This window comes from Tachypleus tridentatus, chromosome 13 (assembly GCF_004210375.1).
Source record: "Tachypleus tridentatus isolate NWPU-2018 chromosome 13, ASM421037v1, whole genome shotgun sequence".
NCBI classification, from domain to species: Eukaryota; Metazoa; Arthropoda; class Merostomata; order Xiphosura; family Limulidae; genus Tachypleus; species Tachypleus tridentatus.
The window spans coordinates 18,554,867-18,573,200 of record NC_134837.1 but is presented as its reverse complement, the minus strand read 5'-3'; the positions used below and the strand labels follow the sequence as shown (position 1 = coordinate 18,573,200).

At 34.3% G+C, this 18,334-nt stretch overlaps 1 protein-coding gene across 1 annotated transcript in view; it reads right to left on the bottom strand.

The window, feature by feature from the left end:
* Nucleotides 1-520: 520 nt before the first annotated feature.
* Nucleotides 521-18,334, bottom strand: part of LOC143240803 (neuropilin and tolloid-like protein 2) — a 446,248-nt gene continuing 428,434 nt past the window's right edge. The window contains exons 4-8 of the mRNA XM_076483897.1: nt 10,418-10,579; nt 4,430-4,684; nt 3,667-3,690; nt 1,130-1,266; nt 521-535 (exon numbers count right to left, since the gene is read on the bottom strand). Coding sequence (XP_076340012.1) covers nt 521-535; nt 1,130-1,266; nt 3,667-3,690; nt 4,430-4,684; nt 10,418-10,579 — 593 coding nt within the window. The remainder of the gene's footprint in view (nt 536-1,129; nt 1,267-3,666; nt 3,691-4,429; nt 4,685-10,417; nt 10,580-18,334) is intronic.

Below are 18,334 nucleotides of genomic sequence, written 5' to 3'. Positions count from 1 at the left end.
ATCCTTTATATTAATCAAGTATGGATATTGTTACGTATTGTAATTAATCTCAGGCAAGTATCGATTTATTATGTTACGTGCGTTCCGTATTACGATTTCAAACAGCCGGAAATTTTAATTTAGAAGTTAATTAAATGTTAATATATGTCATATTTATGATATTTGCCAACACGATTGATATGAAATTTTCTTTCTTAACACAAATGTATTTTGACGTACAATCAACTATACAATCTATACCAACGGTTGTTACAAATACTTATTATAAATATTAATGTATTTATAAGAGTTTTACAAACTTACAAACTATACTAAGTCTTCTGGTCTAGAGCTGGATATTTTATCGACGATCCAGGTTCAAATTAGTTCTGAGTTGATATTGTTACATTTCGCTTAAGTTTGCATTGTCTTTTCTTGGCTGGTCTCATACCGCTTAAAGGCTTACTTTTCACTAGCGAAGATATTTAATGTCCTTGTAAAATACCAACGTCCGAAGTTAATTCACTGAAGTTGAATGCTTTTAATGTTCAAAATTCTGCAGTTTTAATTAACAGGTGTTAACTGAGGCTAATATATATAGTGTACTGACTGAAGCTAGCCAAAAAATATTCTATTACTGTCTCTCAGCTAGCTTTTATACCACTCACGCGAGATTCTCGAACGTTCAACAATGTTCGAAGACACGTTAGTGTTTTCGTAGACCACATATTGTTGATTCTTGCTCTCGATAATCCTTTACAAATTTAGAGAACAGGCGTGACTTGTTCAGCAATATACGTCACATGCATTAAATTGAAATAAACATAGGTATTAAAATAAATGTATAAGACTAAATCCGTTGAAGTAGATTTCAACGACCGAGGTATAATGTAAAGAGACGTTTACATTCCTGTTTGGATACTTTGTGATGAAGATTCCAACTTAGATACACCTTAATCACTCAGATGGAATGTAAACAAACGTTTAGCATCGAGTTCAGATAGATGTAAATACATCAGATAGAATGTAAAGTAACGTTTACTACTCAGTTTAGATACATCTCAATGACTAAAATTCAATCTAAAGAAAATTTTAGCTTCTAGCTTAGAACCATGTAAGTGACTTAGGTACAATTTAGAGAAACACTTACCTTCCATTTTGGATACACTTCAATAATCCACGTACAGTCCAAAGAAACATTCCAATTTAAAGAATAGTTGAACATTTTTGGAGTTATGTCTTGATTACTGATGAACCCATCTGATCCATTCTTGTAGAAAATGCACTCTGTGAGATTAAAAAATATATAATTTAATAAAACGCCCAAGACAATTTTGAAAACATATATTTTATTTCAGGATCTTTCTACATCCAATTCATCTAAATTATTCCAAAACATTTTTATAACTATACATTGTTTTCGTCTCCATATTCGAACTAGTTGCTTTTTTTTATTATTTTCTTTCCTGTAATAACATTCCTATAAACTAAATATATTAATTTTTTTTTACTAAAGTTTGTTGGAAAACAATCCATGCATCATTTCTTATCATTTGATATATTTTACTTTGATAAATTTCTTAGGATTCCGGTGCATTCCAAACACATTTTCTTTCAAGTCGAAGATTTATAAATAGGATCGATTGAGGCTTTTTTGAACAAATTGTACGACATACTTACAAAGAAATATCACCTGACGTCAAGAGAAATACAAGATTTAATATTACAAACTTGTCCAACAACAACAACAAAAAAAGTCACCACTCACCTTAGAATGAGTTAAGTAATTAATGAATACATCTACGTTTTTTATTTGTATTTACTTATGAAAATAAATACCTATATGTTACGAAGATAGAAGGACGAATTTGAAGTTGTCACTTAAATACAGCAAAGTCAATCCATAGAAATATAATTGAAATCTTATATTTTCCGCTAAATGGCAAGGTAAGAGATAGATAACAGAAGCTGAGAAAAAAACAAAACAAGAGAAAACTAACTGTATAATTTCAGTTTGGTACATGACCAGTGTAAGAGAATTAAACAATGTTCCTTCGAATGTTCTCGCTCTGAATTTTAGAGAATCTCTTCAGCAGAATTTCCTTGATGCATTTCACAAAATCGTGATATACTTTATTTACTGAGAACATGTGTTAGATTAGATGTTAGGCTTAGCTCTAGCTCTTCTAATGTGATTGTGATTAAAGCTCTCACTAGAGTAAAACTTCTGTTGCATATTTTTCATACAAATTCTTAAATGCATGAGGTAAACACGTTTCGTTAAGACGTTATTTTATTGTATCAGTTCTTAAAATGCTTATAACGCTTGACTGTGTGAGTTTTTATAAGTTAGATGCAACACTTCACTTTGTGACGTTTCACCAGACAGGTATAACACTTGAATGGGTGAAGCATTGAAAACAGGTACAACACTTAATTATGTGAAACGTTACAAACCATATACAGTACATGACTGTGTGAAGCATTACAAACCAGCTAGGACACTTGACTATGTGAAGCATTACAAACCAGCTAGGACACTCGACTGTGTGAAGCATTACAAACCAACTAGGACACTCGACTATGTGAAGCATTACAAATCAGCTAGGACACTCGACTATGTGAAGTATTACAAACCAGCTAGGACACTCGACTATGTGAAGCATTACAAACCAGCTAGGACACTCGACTATGTGAAACATTACAAACCAGCTATGACACTTGACTATGTGAAGCATTACAAACCAGCTAGGACACTCGACTATGTGAAGCATTACAAACCAGCTAGGACACTTGACTTTGTGAAGCATTACAAACCAGCTAGGACACTCAACTATGTGAAGCATTACAAACCAGCTAGGACACTCGACTATGTGAAGCATTACAAACCAGCTAGGACACTTGACTATGTGAAGCATTACAACTGAGATCAACAGATCGCTGTGTTAAACATTACAAATTAGACAAAACACGTGACTGTGTGAACCATTAGAAACCAGGTACATTATTTGGTTGTGTGAATCTTTATAAACTAGAAAAATAAGTTTGGATCCTCTATAATATGTGAAAACATACTAACTCGCTACTACCGAGACTATAAAGATAATTTTTGTTTGTTTGCTTCTGAATTTTACGTAAACTTACACGAGAGCTATCTGCGCTAGCCCTCTCTAATTTAGCAGTGTAACACTAGAGGGAAGGCAACTAGTCATCACCATCCATCGCCAACTCTTGGGCTACTCTTTTACCATGAATAGTGGGATTGACCGACACATTATAACGCCCCCATGGCTGAAAGGGCAAACATGTTTTGTGTGACGGAGATTTAAACTCGAGACCCCGAGATTATGAGTCGAGCTTTCTTACCACTTGGCCATGCTGGGCCTTAAAGATAAATTAAATCTCTTTTTGTTTCTTTTGTTTAGTATGATATTATCTGTATTAATATTTTCAAACTTTAAGTAAGTTATTTTTCTCTTATTCTTTTGTATGGGGAAATGTCGAGATATATTTTAGTTGGTAGAAAACACCAGATAAAACATTGTTATTGTAATGTATCAGTGGATATAAAACAATACTACATCTATAAGAGCATTTAGTAAGATTATATGGAATATCATAAACAGACATATTAATCTTGCAACAATCTTGTTAAGAAACTAAACTCATTTCCGAAGCGTAACTTACCTTCTACAGGTGGTCGGTGAAAATCTGTAAAAGAAAGTCATTTGGAAAGTTATTGAAATGGTAAAATATCTTTAGGTCACTCAAAACTACGATATTACAACGAACCACATTCCTCTTTAAATTATTTACTAATAATAACATTTTTCCTCCACTAATTCTAATCCATCACAGCGCTGCAAAGGTAATTATTTCGGATGGCTATTAATTGTAGAATTGAGACACTGAATTCTTAGCAATTCCATTCCGTGTTTCCAGAAAGAAAATAAAAACGTATATTAAATCATTTAAAGTATTTCTTAGACTGAAAATCACTGATCTCATATGAAATGTCAAATCTGGCGAAATGCAAATTTTGAACGATAGTAATCACTATATAATCTGGTAAAATCAAATGTTTTGGTTCACCCAGTAGATCAGTATTTTGCAATACGTTACAAACATTCAGGTTGATGTTATAAGGATGTCTCAAAGGCATGGCGACATAAGTACAAACCGAGTGTTATTCAACGCACGGGGAATTAGATTTGAAGTTAATTTCCGAAATGACCAATAAAATGAAGTATGTCATAGCTTACTGGTTGTTTTGTAAAGATAAAAAAACAACAACATTAAGCCAAACTACAGGAAACAAGCTCACTGTTCTCAAGAGATTTTCTCCCGTCTATATCCATAGAGCGGAGGAATATTTTAGAAAAACAATTTCAATCAAACGACATTCTTCGTGGTTAAACTAGCTAAGCCTAACACTAGCACCATGACTTACTTTCTATCGAGATAAATTGATATACAGCTCTAAAACCGCTGTATTCTATACTATCATCAGATGAGAACTTCAACCAAAGATGGCTATCAGAAGATCGAGTGAGTGGTGGAAAGGCGGCGCCGCAGTAGCGTCCAAGCAGATCAGAATATCCATAGGGACCGTCTCGGATTATTAAATAGTCATAGTCACAGTTGCTGGCCTCTTCGAGATGGAAGCTGTCTCTAAAGTCAAGTTCTATGTAATATCCATAAGGAGCTAGTTATGAAATATAAAATAAAATCATAAATTAATATTTCTTCTTATAAAATGTCTTGGAAATCACATAAAGTGGAAAAGGGGGGGGAAAAAAAGCCATTAGTCCGGAATTCAGAAACTTGAAAAGTTTTGGATTTTTGGATGATTGGTCATCTTTGTATGGGTAAAGATTTATTCCCGAAGGAAGAAAGGACAAAGTTTAACGAATTATTGAGTTTGGCATTATTATGAAGTATCATTTTAAGTAATTATGTCATACCACATACAACTGGATGTAAAATGTGTTTCAGCTTTAGGCTAAAAGCAAAAGAAAGATTTCTGTGAGTTAAAAAAATGGCTCCATAATTAATAAGTTCGTTGTTAGTGTCTAAACTTCAAGCTACATAAATTTATATTATCACTGAAATCCTTCACAACTTTTGGGGTACTGATCCATTAAAACATTACATTGATCTAAACTGCTTTGCCAGTAACGAAATAGTAAATGAAACATAAAAAATCCCTCTACGTCGTGAGAGTTTGACTGAAATTAATGTTTGGTTTGGATTGAATTTTGCACAATGCTGCACGAGGGCTATCTGCGTTAGCCATCTCAAATTTAACAGGGTAAGATAGAGGGAAGGCAATTAGTCATCACCACCCATCGCCAACTCTTGGACTACTCTTTTACCAAATAATAATGGGATTAACTATCATATTATAACACCCCCACAGCTAAAAGGGCGAGCATGTTTGGTGTGATTGGGATTAGAACCCGGGACTCTTACATTACGAGTCGAGTGCCTTAACCACCTGGCCATGCCGGGCCAAAATTAATATTTAATATTGTTATATTGCTATCAAGTACTAGGCTGCACAATGAGCTATCTGTACTCTGCTAACTGCGAGTAAGAAAACCTGGTTTCTAGCGTTGTAAGTCGGCAGACTTACCGTTGTGCCACCTTGGGACAATTTTCAAGAATAAATCATGAAGAGAGAGAAAAAACATAAGAATGTCAGCCAATTTTTAATGTTTTTCATTCTTATGTTTTCACATTTTCTCTTAAATGTGTAAAATGCAATTAATTAATAAAGGCAATTTTGTTAGAAATATATAAATTTGTGTTTTATTTTCCTTACGGCAGAATTTGAAAGGAATCAATGTGCTAAAAAATGAAAAATATTGAACAAAAACAGATTGAAACCAAGGCATAAACTTAAACCACTGGGTAATCTTTAGAAATATGGTATCATTAGTTGCATTATTTTCCAGGGAGAAACTGGTTAGAGTCTGCAAAAATAAAGAACACTTTATTACAGAAAGATGGTTGATTTATTTCTGTCCGTATGACCTAACATGGTCAGGAGTTTAAGGCACTCGTATCTAATCCGAAGGTCGCGGGTTCGAATCCCTGTCACACCAAATATGTTAACCTTTTCAGTCGCGGGGCGTTATAATGTGACGGTCAATCCCACTATTCGTTGGTAAAAGAGTAGCTTAAGAGTTGGCGATGGGTGGTGATGACTAGCTGCCTTCTCACTAGCCTTACACTGCTACATTAGGGACCGCTAGCGAAAATAGCCCTCGAGTAGCTTTGCGCGAAATTCAAAACAAACGAAAACGAAACTACGAAGTATAAGTGAACGACAAATAAAAACGTTAAACATAACAATCGTATTCGAAGTTAAACTTTAGACGGAACAAAATGTACTTTAAATTAAACACTTTAAACCTCTATGTCAGGATAACGACTCTGTATCTATAACTTCCGCTGACTGCCTAAAACGAAACGGTGTAAAACCAAACTTCCGATAACTGTGTAAAACAAAACTTCCGCTAACTGTCTAAAACGAAACGGTGTGAAACCCAAACCTCCGCTAACTGTCTAAAACGAAACGGTGTAAACCAAACTTCCGCTAATTGTCTAAAACGAAACGGTGTAAAACCAAACTTCTGCCGACTGTCTAAAACGAAACGGTGTAAAACCAAACTTCCGCTAACTATGTAAAACGAAACGGTGTAAACCAAACTTCCGCTAACTATCTAAAACGAAACGGTGTAAAAACCAAGCATTGATTTATTGCAGAACAAAGAACTGTTCTGATACTTTCAGAGAGCTTTCAACAATTCAAATATGAAGTTAAGCTGAAACTAGGAAGCGAAAATAAAAACACTTTAAATAAAAAGGGTGAAATTCAAAGACCATCTTTGAACACCAGAAGACGACACTCGAAAATAATAAAACCTGAAATAGTGAAGATCTGTCTAGAAATTAATTATTAATTAATTAATTATTTCTTCGCGTATAATGCAAGTGCTTCCCAGCGATTGTGCTTCTCAAAATAAAAGCTGTTGAAAGCACAGTAACAGAAACAACTCTTTTTCTCTAAGTTCTCGCCGTACTCACGTGACTAAGGGCCGTTAGTTAATCAGTTATTACGGGAGGCAAGGCTAACAAGGCACCGTCGTATTTACAACGAGAAATGACCAGTGTTGTTATATGTAAAATAGTTCGTTCTTGAGCGGCGTTCTGAATGTACTGTGTCCATTCAACAAACTTTTTGGATAAAGTTTTGAGCTTCTTGCACCAAGCTCCGATCAAGATCTGTTGTCGCAACTCGAAACGTCGTTTAAATAACTTTATAAACAGGTGCAGTCATGAATAACGCTTTTCATGACTTTTCTGTGTTTAAAACTTATCTCAGGGAAGAACGTATATCATACCACAGTAATATTTTCCGATGGGTGACGTTTGATGTCTTTGATGGCTAATCCACCTCCGTGAACAATTAATAGCGTGACAATGATATAAGTTAAAGAAAAATCAAATAAGGCTAGATTTTCAATCTCTCTTTAAAATTTATGTCGATTCTAGTTTGAAGTTTAAAAGTCTTTAAAAACTTACTCATCGGACAAAAGCTCTTGTCAAAATGTAATAGCAATGTTAACAATGCAATTAACATTGTAGAAGCACAAACGAAATTGAAAACACAACAGAAATAAAAGTACAACTAACATGGCTGATATACCATTTTTATGAGGGATAGTTAATAATAGTTTTATGTAATGCAAAACACTCTTTAACCACAAAATACAACAAATACAAAAACGAACCTTTTAGTATATTTCCAGAAAACTATGAAAAAGTGTCTTTAGATAAAGAAAAGCTTACTAATGATATAAAAAATAAATGTCCCCTTTAGAAGGGAATTATTAATCAAGAAATCAGAGTAATAAGAAACCTTTTAAATAAAAATAGAAAAAAACCTACCTTATGACATGAAATGAATATACAAAATAAAGACCTTAAAATCTTACTAAAATAAATAGCTTAAAACAGTATATACAAAACTATAGAGTTCTTTATTATGAATATACATATATACACCAGAGCTCAGCTGCAACACAAAACAAAAACAAAAACATTTTTAGCAGAAATATTAATCAAAGTAAAAATGGAAATCACTCGAATACTGTTACTTTGGATTATGTGGGGTTTTGTGTATTGTTGTACGATTTTCAAGGAATAAAAACTAAGCTAAACTGTGGAATTGTTGCCACGTACGAGTGGTAATGGTATAAATTCACGATCTGTCTAATGTCTTACCCATATATATATATATACTGTTTCAGCAATAAGTTCCATGAAAATATTAAGGCATACGTTGTAGTCTATTCTTTTACCACTTGCACAGCGAAAGTACTTCAATCTGACTATAGTTTGATGATTCAATCATCTTACAATCTGTAACTCTGTTTTCTGGAACAATTAACTTTGTCAAGCTATCTTGGTTGTTACCATCTGCCCATAATATACAAGTTGAAAAGTTTGATAAATCACAAAAAGAGGATCATTTTGTTGTCTGGAGTTTCTGAATTTTTAATCTCTCTCTATGACTTGTTGCAGCGATTAAGGTTTAATTTGCAACTTTAAAAGAATGATCCACAACCAGCTGGTTGAAAACAGTATAACCAGAAAGGCTAAAGGTTTAATGTTATGTGCTCAAAGTCAAGATCAGTAAATACAGGGTCAAATAAACTGCAAATGGTCAGAAAATGGAATCAAAAGTGTGAATTAACTTTTTAAGAAAATGGTAATAAAGATTCTCTGTCCTAAAGGTGTCAAGATGACCACAATGGTCAAGCGACAGGTGTATATTCGCACGTCTACCCACGTGTATCCTGCCTGTATAAGAGAATTTCTACCACGTGAGAACGGCCTGGTTAGCATAGGCATCTTCAGATCTCGTGCTTGTTCTAAATTTACTTGCACCATATAAGGTTGTCATTGGGGTGTTACGCAGCTATTATAGAATCCAGACACATCTACTCCAATATAAAATAGAGCCTAGGTCTGATAGGTAAGCAATGACGGAGAGGTGAGTTTTAGATTTCCACACTAATAACTAAAAGAAATCTAATACAGAACCGGTGCTAACCTAATATTTTAATATAAGTAATTTTACAACCATCATTGTGTCTCCATTTTGACACCTGCTAGATAGAAGTTTGGTACAAAGTAGAGGAGCTACGAAGGTGTTAGGTGTTGTATTGAAGTAATGTTAAGAACATATTCAGAAAACTTTACCAATTTTTCAACACTCCAAACTTCATGACTAAAACTGTTCAAAGGTAATAAAAGAAAACGTTTGGTATAGTAGCATGCTACAGTTTAAAAAATTTAATTTTCCACGGATAATTTTAACTATTCATTTAGATTTAAATTTGAACACGTTGAAGTGTTTTTGGTCAGCACTTGTGAAACAATAAATTAAGTTAGATTTACCTGTAAACATAGTATGAGTCCAGCCATTACTCACATTTCTTTTCGTAGTATTCACTACCTGTTGGATATTTAAATTCCTTTTTTGTTTGCGTTTTTGATTTTTGCACAAACCTACTCGAAGGCTACCTGCAGTAGCCATTCCTAATTTGGAAGTGATATACATGAAGGAAGGCTGGCAAGCACCGTCAACCCTTTGACTAATGTTTAATAAAAATCAAAAGTGAATGTCGTACTATATTGTCCCCATGACATTCTTGACAATTTATGATATGATGATTATAAGGGAATAATTACTGTCACGATCAAATCAAGAACAGACTTCCCTGATCATACCCTTGACAATTGTTGTTATGATCAAGTTACAAAGTGCATAATTAAATTATACTTTGAATGGTTGCTGTCATGGCGAAGTCAAGAACTGGCTAAAAAATCACGGGGTTACATTTATCATTCACTTAATATTGCAGAATATCATGATAATTAAGGTTCTGCGCCCTCTATATGAGAGAACAAAGGTCAAGCTCAATCGTTGTCAGTGGATTTATGTAAAAACTTTCTGTCCAATATTGGCCGCTAGTACATTTAATATAGACCTTACTGTTCAGAATTTGTCGCTGATGTATTTACTTTAGACTTTCTTGTCCAAAATGTGTCGTTGGTATATTAACTTTACCCCTTCCTCTTCAATGATGGTTGTCATTATAGATCCATGCTCTTTCTGGTTAGTGATAGTTATCAAAATTTTTATAAAATAATTTATTAGTCGCTACTAACTGTCGCTATATTTATGTTTGACTTTCCCGATCAATAACTGATGTATTTATTTTCAACCTCTCTGATCAATATTGACCCCTAACATAGTTACCTTTGGTCTTCGTGTTTAGTACAAATAGACAGGTATTTCTGTATAAACTGGCTCATATGTGTTTATACTGTTTTGGTAAATATTCTTTGACTCGAAGCTCACCTTCTATTTGCTTGATGCATTCTGTGTTATTTGGATATCTCTTAGGAAAACGAGGTGAATAAAACTCCATTCTCTCTGGATTTCCAACAGTGAAGTTGAAACACGCGATCGCTTGGTCAGTTTTATTCATCTGAGTAGCTCGAAACCCTAGAACATCTTTGGCTGAAAAAGAGCAAAAAAAAACAAAAAACAACAACACACACATGAAAGATTCTGTTAGATTGAACGCAATTCTTCGATGTAAGATGTTAGAAAATGATCGTTAGATTGAACGCAATTCTTCGATGTAAGATGTTAGAAAATGATCGTTAGATTGAACGCAATTCTTCGATGTAAGATGTTAGAAAATGATCCCAGACTAAAATTATCTGATGCACACAAATTCTTGACCACTTACTTACTGACAGTCTAGTCTTTTATATCCAGAGCAATTAATATCACGATCAGACTAAGCGCTGGCTTTCCCAGTCTTAATTTTAGCGCTCACTGTCGCGATCAAGTTACGAACTGGCTAAAAAAAATATGTGATGGCATTTATAATGTATATAATATTGTAGACATCATGACAGCTAAGGTACTGCGTCTCCTAACTGGAAATAATGTACATGCTCAATTTAATTTCATCTCAAGAATTAAAAAAAAAACAATGTTTGTTTGTTTTGAATTTTGCGCAAAGCTGCACGAGGGCTATCTGCGCTAGCCGTCCCAAATTTAGCAGGGTAAGACTAGAGGGTAGGCAGCTAGTCATCTCCACCCACCGCCAACTCTTGGGTTACTCTTTTACCAACGAATAGTGGGATTGACCGTAACATTATAACGCCACAACAGCTAAAAGAGCAAGCATGTTCGGTGTGACGGAGATTCGAAGCCGCGACCCTTAGATTACGAGTTGAGCGTCTTAACCACCTGGCCATTTTCGGGTCTATGAGTCTCTACTTGACTCATCTATCTAATTTTTCTAAGGTTGCCTCCCCCTCCGGTGTGAGAGCGGTAAGTTTACAGACTTACAACGCTTAAATAAAAAGTTCGATTCTCGCCGGTGAACTCAGCAGATAGCCCAACATGGCTTTCTTATATACATGTTTTAAAATTTGTTTTTCTCTTTGTATTTATTACAATCATCACACATTGGTTGTTTGTAGTTCAATGTGTCTGGCTCGGCATGGCCAGATGGTTAAAACACTCGACTCGTAATCCGTAGGTTGCAGGATCGAATCCTCGTCAAACCAAACATGGTTGCCCTTTCAGCGGTGGGAGCGTTATAATGTGACGGTCAATCTTCGTTGGTAGAAGAGTAGCCTAAGATTTGGCAGTGGGTGGTGATGACTAGCTGCCTTTCCTCTAGTCTTACATTGCTAAATTAGGGACGGCTAGCACAGATCTCGTGCAGCTTTGCGCGAAATTCAACGTCCATTACATTCTGCTTGTTCTCAATAACGTATTCTTTCTCTTGTACTTCTTATTAGTATTATATGCCAGTCCTCATTGCAACCTGTCAATACCCCCCTAAAGTCCTTTTGTTCTCACCGGTCTGCTTGTTTTCACTTGTCTTTTTACGTTTACCAACATCTGTTTACGTTTTGGCTACTGTTTGTCTAATGTCGCTAAAATCTGCTTTTTTCACTACAGTATTTTTGCGTTCATTAACATCTGTTTTTCTACTGTTTCCATTACAAAGTGTTAATCGTTACTAAAGTTAGTTGTACTAATTACAAATTGTTTGTTTTCATTACAGTCAATCTGTTTTCACTAAAGACAATTTGTTCTCAGTAAAATGTGTATGTTTACTTTGCACTCTGCTATTTTTACTACAGTGTGTCTACTGTCACTATATTCTGCTTCAACTCACCACTGCTTAATTGTTTTCATTACAGTCAATGTACTTCAAGTAAAAACTCTTTGTTTTAACAAAAGTATACTTGTTTTTCTTGTGTCCTGCATTTCTCACTGCAGTTTATCCAACGACTTTAAAATCCGCTTGTTCTCGCTACAGTTTGTTTACTTTCACCATGGACAATTTGTTCTCATCAAAGTTTGCTTGGTTTACTACAGTCTGTACTTCCGTTGTTTGTTCTCATTACAACTCGTCTGATTGTTTGTTTTGTTCTTAAATTTCGCGCAAAGCTACTCGAGGGCTATTTGCGCTAGCCGTCCCTAATTTAGCAGTGTAAGACTAGAAGTAAGGCAGCTAGTCATCACTACCCACCGCCAACTCTTGGGCTACTCTTTTACCAACGAATATTGGGATTAACTGTCACATTATAACGCCCACGCCGCTGAAAGGACGAGCCAAGTATGTTTCGTGTGACGGGGATTCGAACCCGCAACCTTTGGATTACGAGTCGAGTGCCTTAACCACCTGGCCATGCCGGGCCCACCTCGTTTGATTTCATTAAAGCCTGTTTACGCTCACTGTACTCTGCGTGTTGTAAACTTTTCAAAAGGTTTGTTTCGAATAATATCAGAATGTAACAATAAGAACACTTCACACTTTCAATGGAAAAATGTGCTGTTTACTAAACAAAAATTGAGTTGGTCAAAACTATTGACTAAAGTAGTTTATTCTATTTCGTTTCACAGTGTGTTCTGTTCTACATCTTCAACTTTCCAATATTTTAGTGGTGACAAATATATGACTCATAATAATCCCTATATTAGCAGCGACATCTTTAGGTTATGGCTAATCGTTATTCTCTTAATTAATTGCAGTTGTTAGGCTATGAATGATCTGTATGTTCTCTATTAAAATTAGATTTTCTAGGCTATTATTAATAATTGCGTTCTTTTCTAAAATTAGAAACTATTAGTTATAAATAATATGTACATTTTTATATTAACATTAATATCTCCAGGTTATGACTACTACCTTTGTTGTAAATTAACAATAGGTTCTATAAATTATAAGGAATATGCTCGTTCTATACTAACATTGGAGTTTCTATGTTAAGACTAATCTTCACGTTCTGTATATTAACATTGGAGTTTCTATAAATTATAAGGAATATGCTCGTTCTATACTAACATTGGAGTTTCTATGTTAAGACTAATCTTCACGTTCTGTATATTAACATTGGAGTTTCTATGTTAAGACTAATCTTCACGTTCTGTATATTAACATTGGAGTTTCTATGTTAAGACTAATCTTCATGTTCTGTATTAACATTGGAGTTTCTATGTTAAGACTAATCTTCACGTCCTGTATTAACATTGGAGTTTCTATGTTAAGACTAATCTTCACGTTCTGTATATTAACATTGGAGTTTCTATGTTAAGACTAATCTTCATGTTCTGTATTAACATTGGAGTTTCTATGTTAAGACTAATCTTCACGTCCTGTATTAACATTGGAGTTTCTATGTTAAGACTAATCTTCACGTTCTGTATATTAACATTGGAGTTTCTATGTTAAGACTAATCTTCACGTTCTGTATATTAACATTAGAGTTTCTATGTTAAAACTAATCTTCACGTTCTGTATATTAACATTGGAGTTTCTATGTTAAGACTAATCTTCACGTTCTGTATATTAACATTGGAGTTTCTATGTTAAAACTAATCTTCACGTTCTGTATATTAACATTGGAGTTTCTATGTTAAAACTAATCTTCACGTTCTGTATATTAACATTGGAGTTTCTATGTTAAGACTAATCTTCACGTTCTGTATATTAACATTGGAGTTTCTATGTTAAGACTAATCTTCACGTTCTGTATATTAACATTGGAGTTTCTATGTTAAGACTAATCTTCACGTTCTGTATATTAACATTAGAGTTTCTATGTTAAGACTAATCTTCATGTTCTGTATTAACATTGGAGTTTCTATGTTAAGACTAATCTTCACGTCCTGTATTAACATTGGAGTTTCTATGTTAAGACTAATCTTCACGTTCTGTATATTAACATTGGAGTTTCTATGTTAAGACTAATCTTCATGTTCTGTATTAACATTGGAGTTTCTATGTTAAGACTAATCTTCACGTCCTGTATTAACATTGGAGTTTCTATGTTAAGACTAATCTTCACGTTCTGTATATTAACATTGGAGTTTCTATGTTAAGACTAATCTTCATGTTCTGTATTAACATTAGAGTTTCTATGTTAAGACTAATCTTCACGTTCTGTATATTAACATTGGAGTTTCTATGTTAAGACTAATCTTCACGTTCTGTATATTAACATTGGAGTTTCTATGTTAAAACTAATCTTCACGTTCTGTATATTAACATTGGAGTTTCTATGTTAAGACTAATCTTCACGTTCTGTATATTAACATTGGAGTTTCTATGTTAAGACTAATCTTCACGTTCTGTATATTAACATTGGAGTTTCTATGTTAAAACTAATCTTCACGTTCTGTATATTAACATTGGAGTTTCTATGTTAAGACTAATCTTCACGTTCTGTATATTAACATTGGAGTTTCTATGTTAAGACTAATCTTCACGTTCTGTATATTAACATTGGAGTTTCTATGTTAAGACTAATCTTCACGTTCTGTATATTAACATTGGAGTTTCTATGTTAAGACTAATCTTCATGTTCTGTATTAACATTAGAGTTTCTATGTTAAGACTAATCTTCACGTTCTGTATATTAACATTGGAGTTTCTATGTTAAGACTAATCTTCACGTCCTGTATTAACATTAGAGTTTCTATGTTAAGACTAATCTTCACGTTCTGTATATTAACATTGAAGTTTCTATGTTAAGACTAATCTTCACGTCCTGTATTAATGTTGGAGTTTCTGTGTTAAGACTAATCTTCATGTTCTGTATTAACATTAGAGTTTCTGTGTTAAGACTAATCTTCACGTCCTGTATTAACATTGGAGTTTCTATTTTAAGACTAATATTCATGTTCTGTATTAACATTGGAGTTTCCAGGTTAAGTTTAATCTTAATTTTCTGTACTGACATTATAATTTCTATGTTGTGATTAGTTATATAGTGATTAGTGCTATAATAACATTAGAGTCTCTAAGTTATGAATAATAATAATCGTATCTATAATGCATTGAAATCTATAACTGACTGCTAATCATTACGTTCTATATCGATATATATGTTTATAAATTATGACGCTGTATTTGAAAACTGAAATCTTGTTTTTTTGAGACTACTACAACCCAGACAAACCGCTAATAACTAAGTGATCTGAGACTACTACAACCCAGACAAACCGCTAATAACTAAGTGATCTGAGACTACTACAACCTAGGCAAACCGCTAATAACTAAGTGATCTGAGACTACTACAACCCAGACAAACCGCTAATAACTAGACTTTTCTTCGAAGTGGATTCCGCTAATAACTAGACTTTTCTTCGAGGTGGATTCCGTTAATATTTTCTTTATTTGTTTGGAATTGAGCAAAAAGAAACACAATGAGCGATCTGCGCTCTGTCCACCACGCGTATCGAAACCCGGTTTCTAGTGGTGTGAGTCCGCAGATATACCGCTGTGCCACTGAAGGCTCTATTAATAGTCGCTGTTGTCAATTTTAGCTTTAACGTCTTACTTGCTGTCAGGTATATGATATGTAAAAGTTTTTCTTCAGAAACTTTAATATAATACTCCTCAAGGTTACAATTAGTAGTTTTAGAAGTAATATCAAACTTTACAACTAGATATTTATCTTTATTTTTGTTGGTTTTTTTTTTCCATTAATGGTATTTTTCGTTAGCAACTCTATAAATGATTTTCAAGTAACTAAACTGTCAGCACTGAAGCTGTGTACTAATTATACTGACAATTTTTCGCGAAACGATAACACATGCCGCTTCGCCCTAAGACACTTCACGGTCGTGGTTCTAGCGCAATTTCCTGATGTGAGTGTTTATAAAAGGTTGAAAATGACTCGTATGGCAATATTGAACTTCCAGAAGCTCATGAAAAAGCTACTGAACAGTACTCCAGTTCGGAAATTCTGTACAGTGAGAAAGAAAGTCAGTTCTAATAACAGTTGTTATCACCTGATATCTGTTATTTAATCAGACTCTCCAAGTTTACGTAGATCACACATCGTTTGCAAAAAAGGAGTTCTTTTACACATTTTCATGTTACTACACATTCACACTTCATTTATTTTGTTGGATGATGTTTATCTAATTTGGTTAACTTCTCACAATTCATCACCAAGCCATGATAACGCTTTTCTCAAAATTTTCATATACAATTTTCCCGCATTTTTGGTACCTTATTGTACTCTTCATTTCAATTTATGGGTCACCTACAGCCCCCTCGAAACCATGACATAAGCCCGACTAATGTGTCTGACTTTAGTCAACATTCTGAAATTATAATATAATAATCTTATGATACAACCACCATCACCCTATAAACTGCGGAAGCAACTTTTTGGTAACAGCAGTCGAGCTAGGAACCATCGAGACACGTTAGCCACAATGTCCAGCATGAAGGTTTGTGTTTGTTTTGTTTTGAATTTCACGCAAAGCTACACGAGGGCTATCTGTGCTAGCCGTCCCTAATTTAGCAGTGTAAGACTAGAGAGAGGGCATTAAGTCAACAGCACCCACCGCCAACTCTTGGACTACTCTTTTACCAACGAAAAATGGGATTGACCGTCACATCGTAACTCCCCAACGGCTGAAAGGGTGAGTATGTTTGGTGTGACGAGGATTCGAACCCGCGACCCTTAGGTTATGATTCGAGTGCCTTAACCACCTGGCCATGCCGGGGCCTTAGCATGAAGGAGGCATTATTAACACTTAACTCTTCAATATATAGTTAAATATTGGTTAATTTCAGCTCTAGTGTAGTTTGTAAAGATTTTCTTCGACATTTCAAAAGCTACTCGCGACACAGAAAACTCACAGACAAGTTCATATTTGTTTATTTAATGTTTGCCAGAAAGAAAAGCTATTTGACATACGTCAGCTTGATTAATGACGCAATTTTAAAATTCATACGTTCATTTGCTTATTCCGTGTACTGAGTAGGTGTGGTCAAGTTAAAATGATGGAGGGGGTGTGGTGTTCTAGGTCTGCGTTGTAGTGTGACAAGATTTGGAAATTGTGAGTTGTGTGGGGCACACCAACGTAGGGTGAGGCTAGAGAGAAACTTCACTATCTGGGTTAGAAGACAAGCTATATTTTTTTGTAAGGATTTATAAGACGTATTGTACATTAAATAAGGTTTGTATTAATGAATCACTTAATGCGTAGAGTGACATTATGGTGCACTCCCACACTGATAATATACATGGAAGATATCAGCAGGGGTGAATGACCGATGCAAGAGATCACGACACCTTGTATGAAAAAATGCATATACAAGTGGGAAAAATATTAATAAAGTTGCAAGTATAGTAATAGGTGCAACAGAAAGTGAGAAAACAAGGTAAGAATAGACATAGTGTAATAAAAATGTCTCTGTACAACCTCAAAAGGGGTCGTATCCAACATCCTTCAGTGCTTGTATAGTTTTTCTCTGTTTGTGACATCATACACTTTATGAGCACATACAAAAGTATGCCTACTATTTTCCCCATTTTGATTAGACAGTAACAAATCCATGACGTCAGTACATAGAAATCTCTTAGGAGTTTTTTATCTATTTTAATCCACCTATATCTCTAAAGTTCGACACCCTGTCGTCTTGTTATGCAACTACAAAAACAAGAAGGACAAGTTGTGAACAATGATAATACATACAAATTATGGGTACACATGAATACCCGATTCTTATATATACATACAAATTATGGGTACGCATGAATACCCGATTCTTATATATACATACAAATTATGGGTACACGTGAATACCCGATTCTTATATACATACAAATTATGGGTACACATGAATACCCGATTCTTATATATACATACAAATTATGGGTACGCATGAATACCCGATTCTTATATATACATACAAATTATGGGTACACATGAATACCC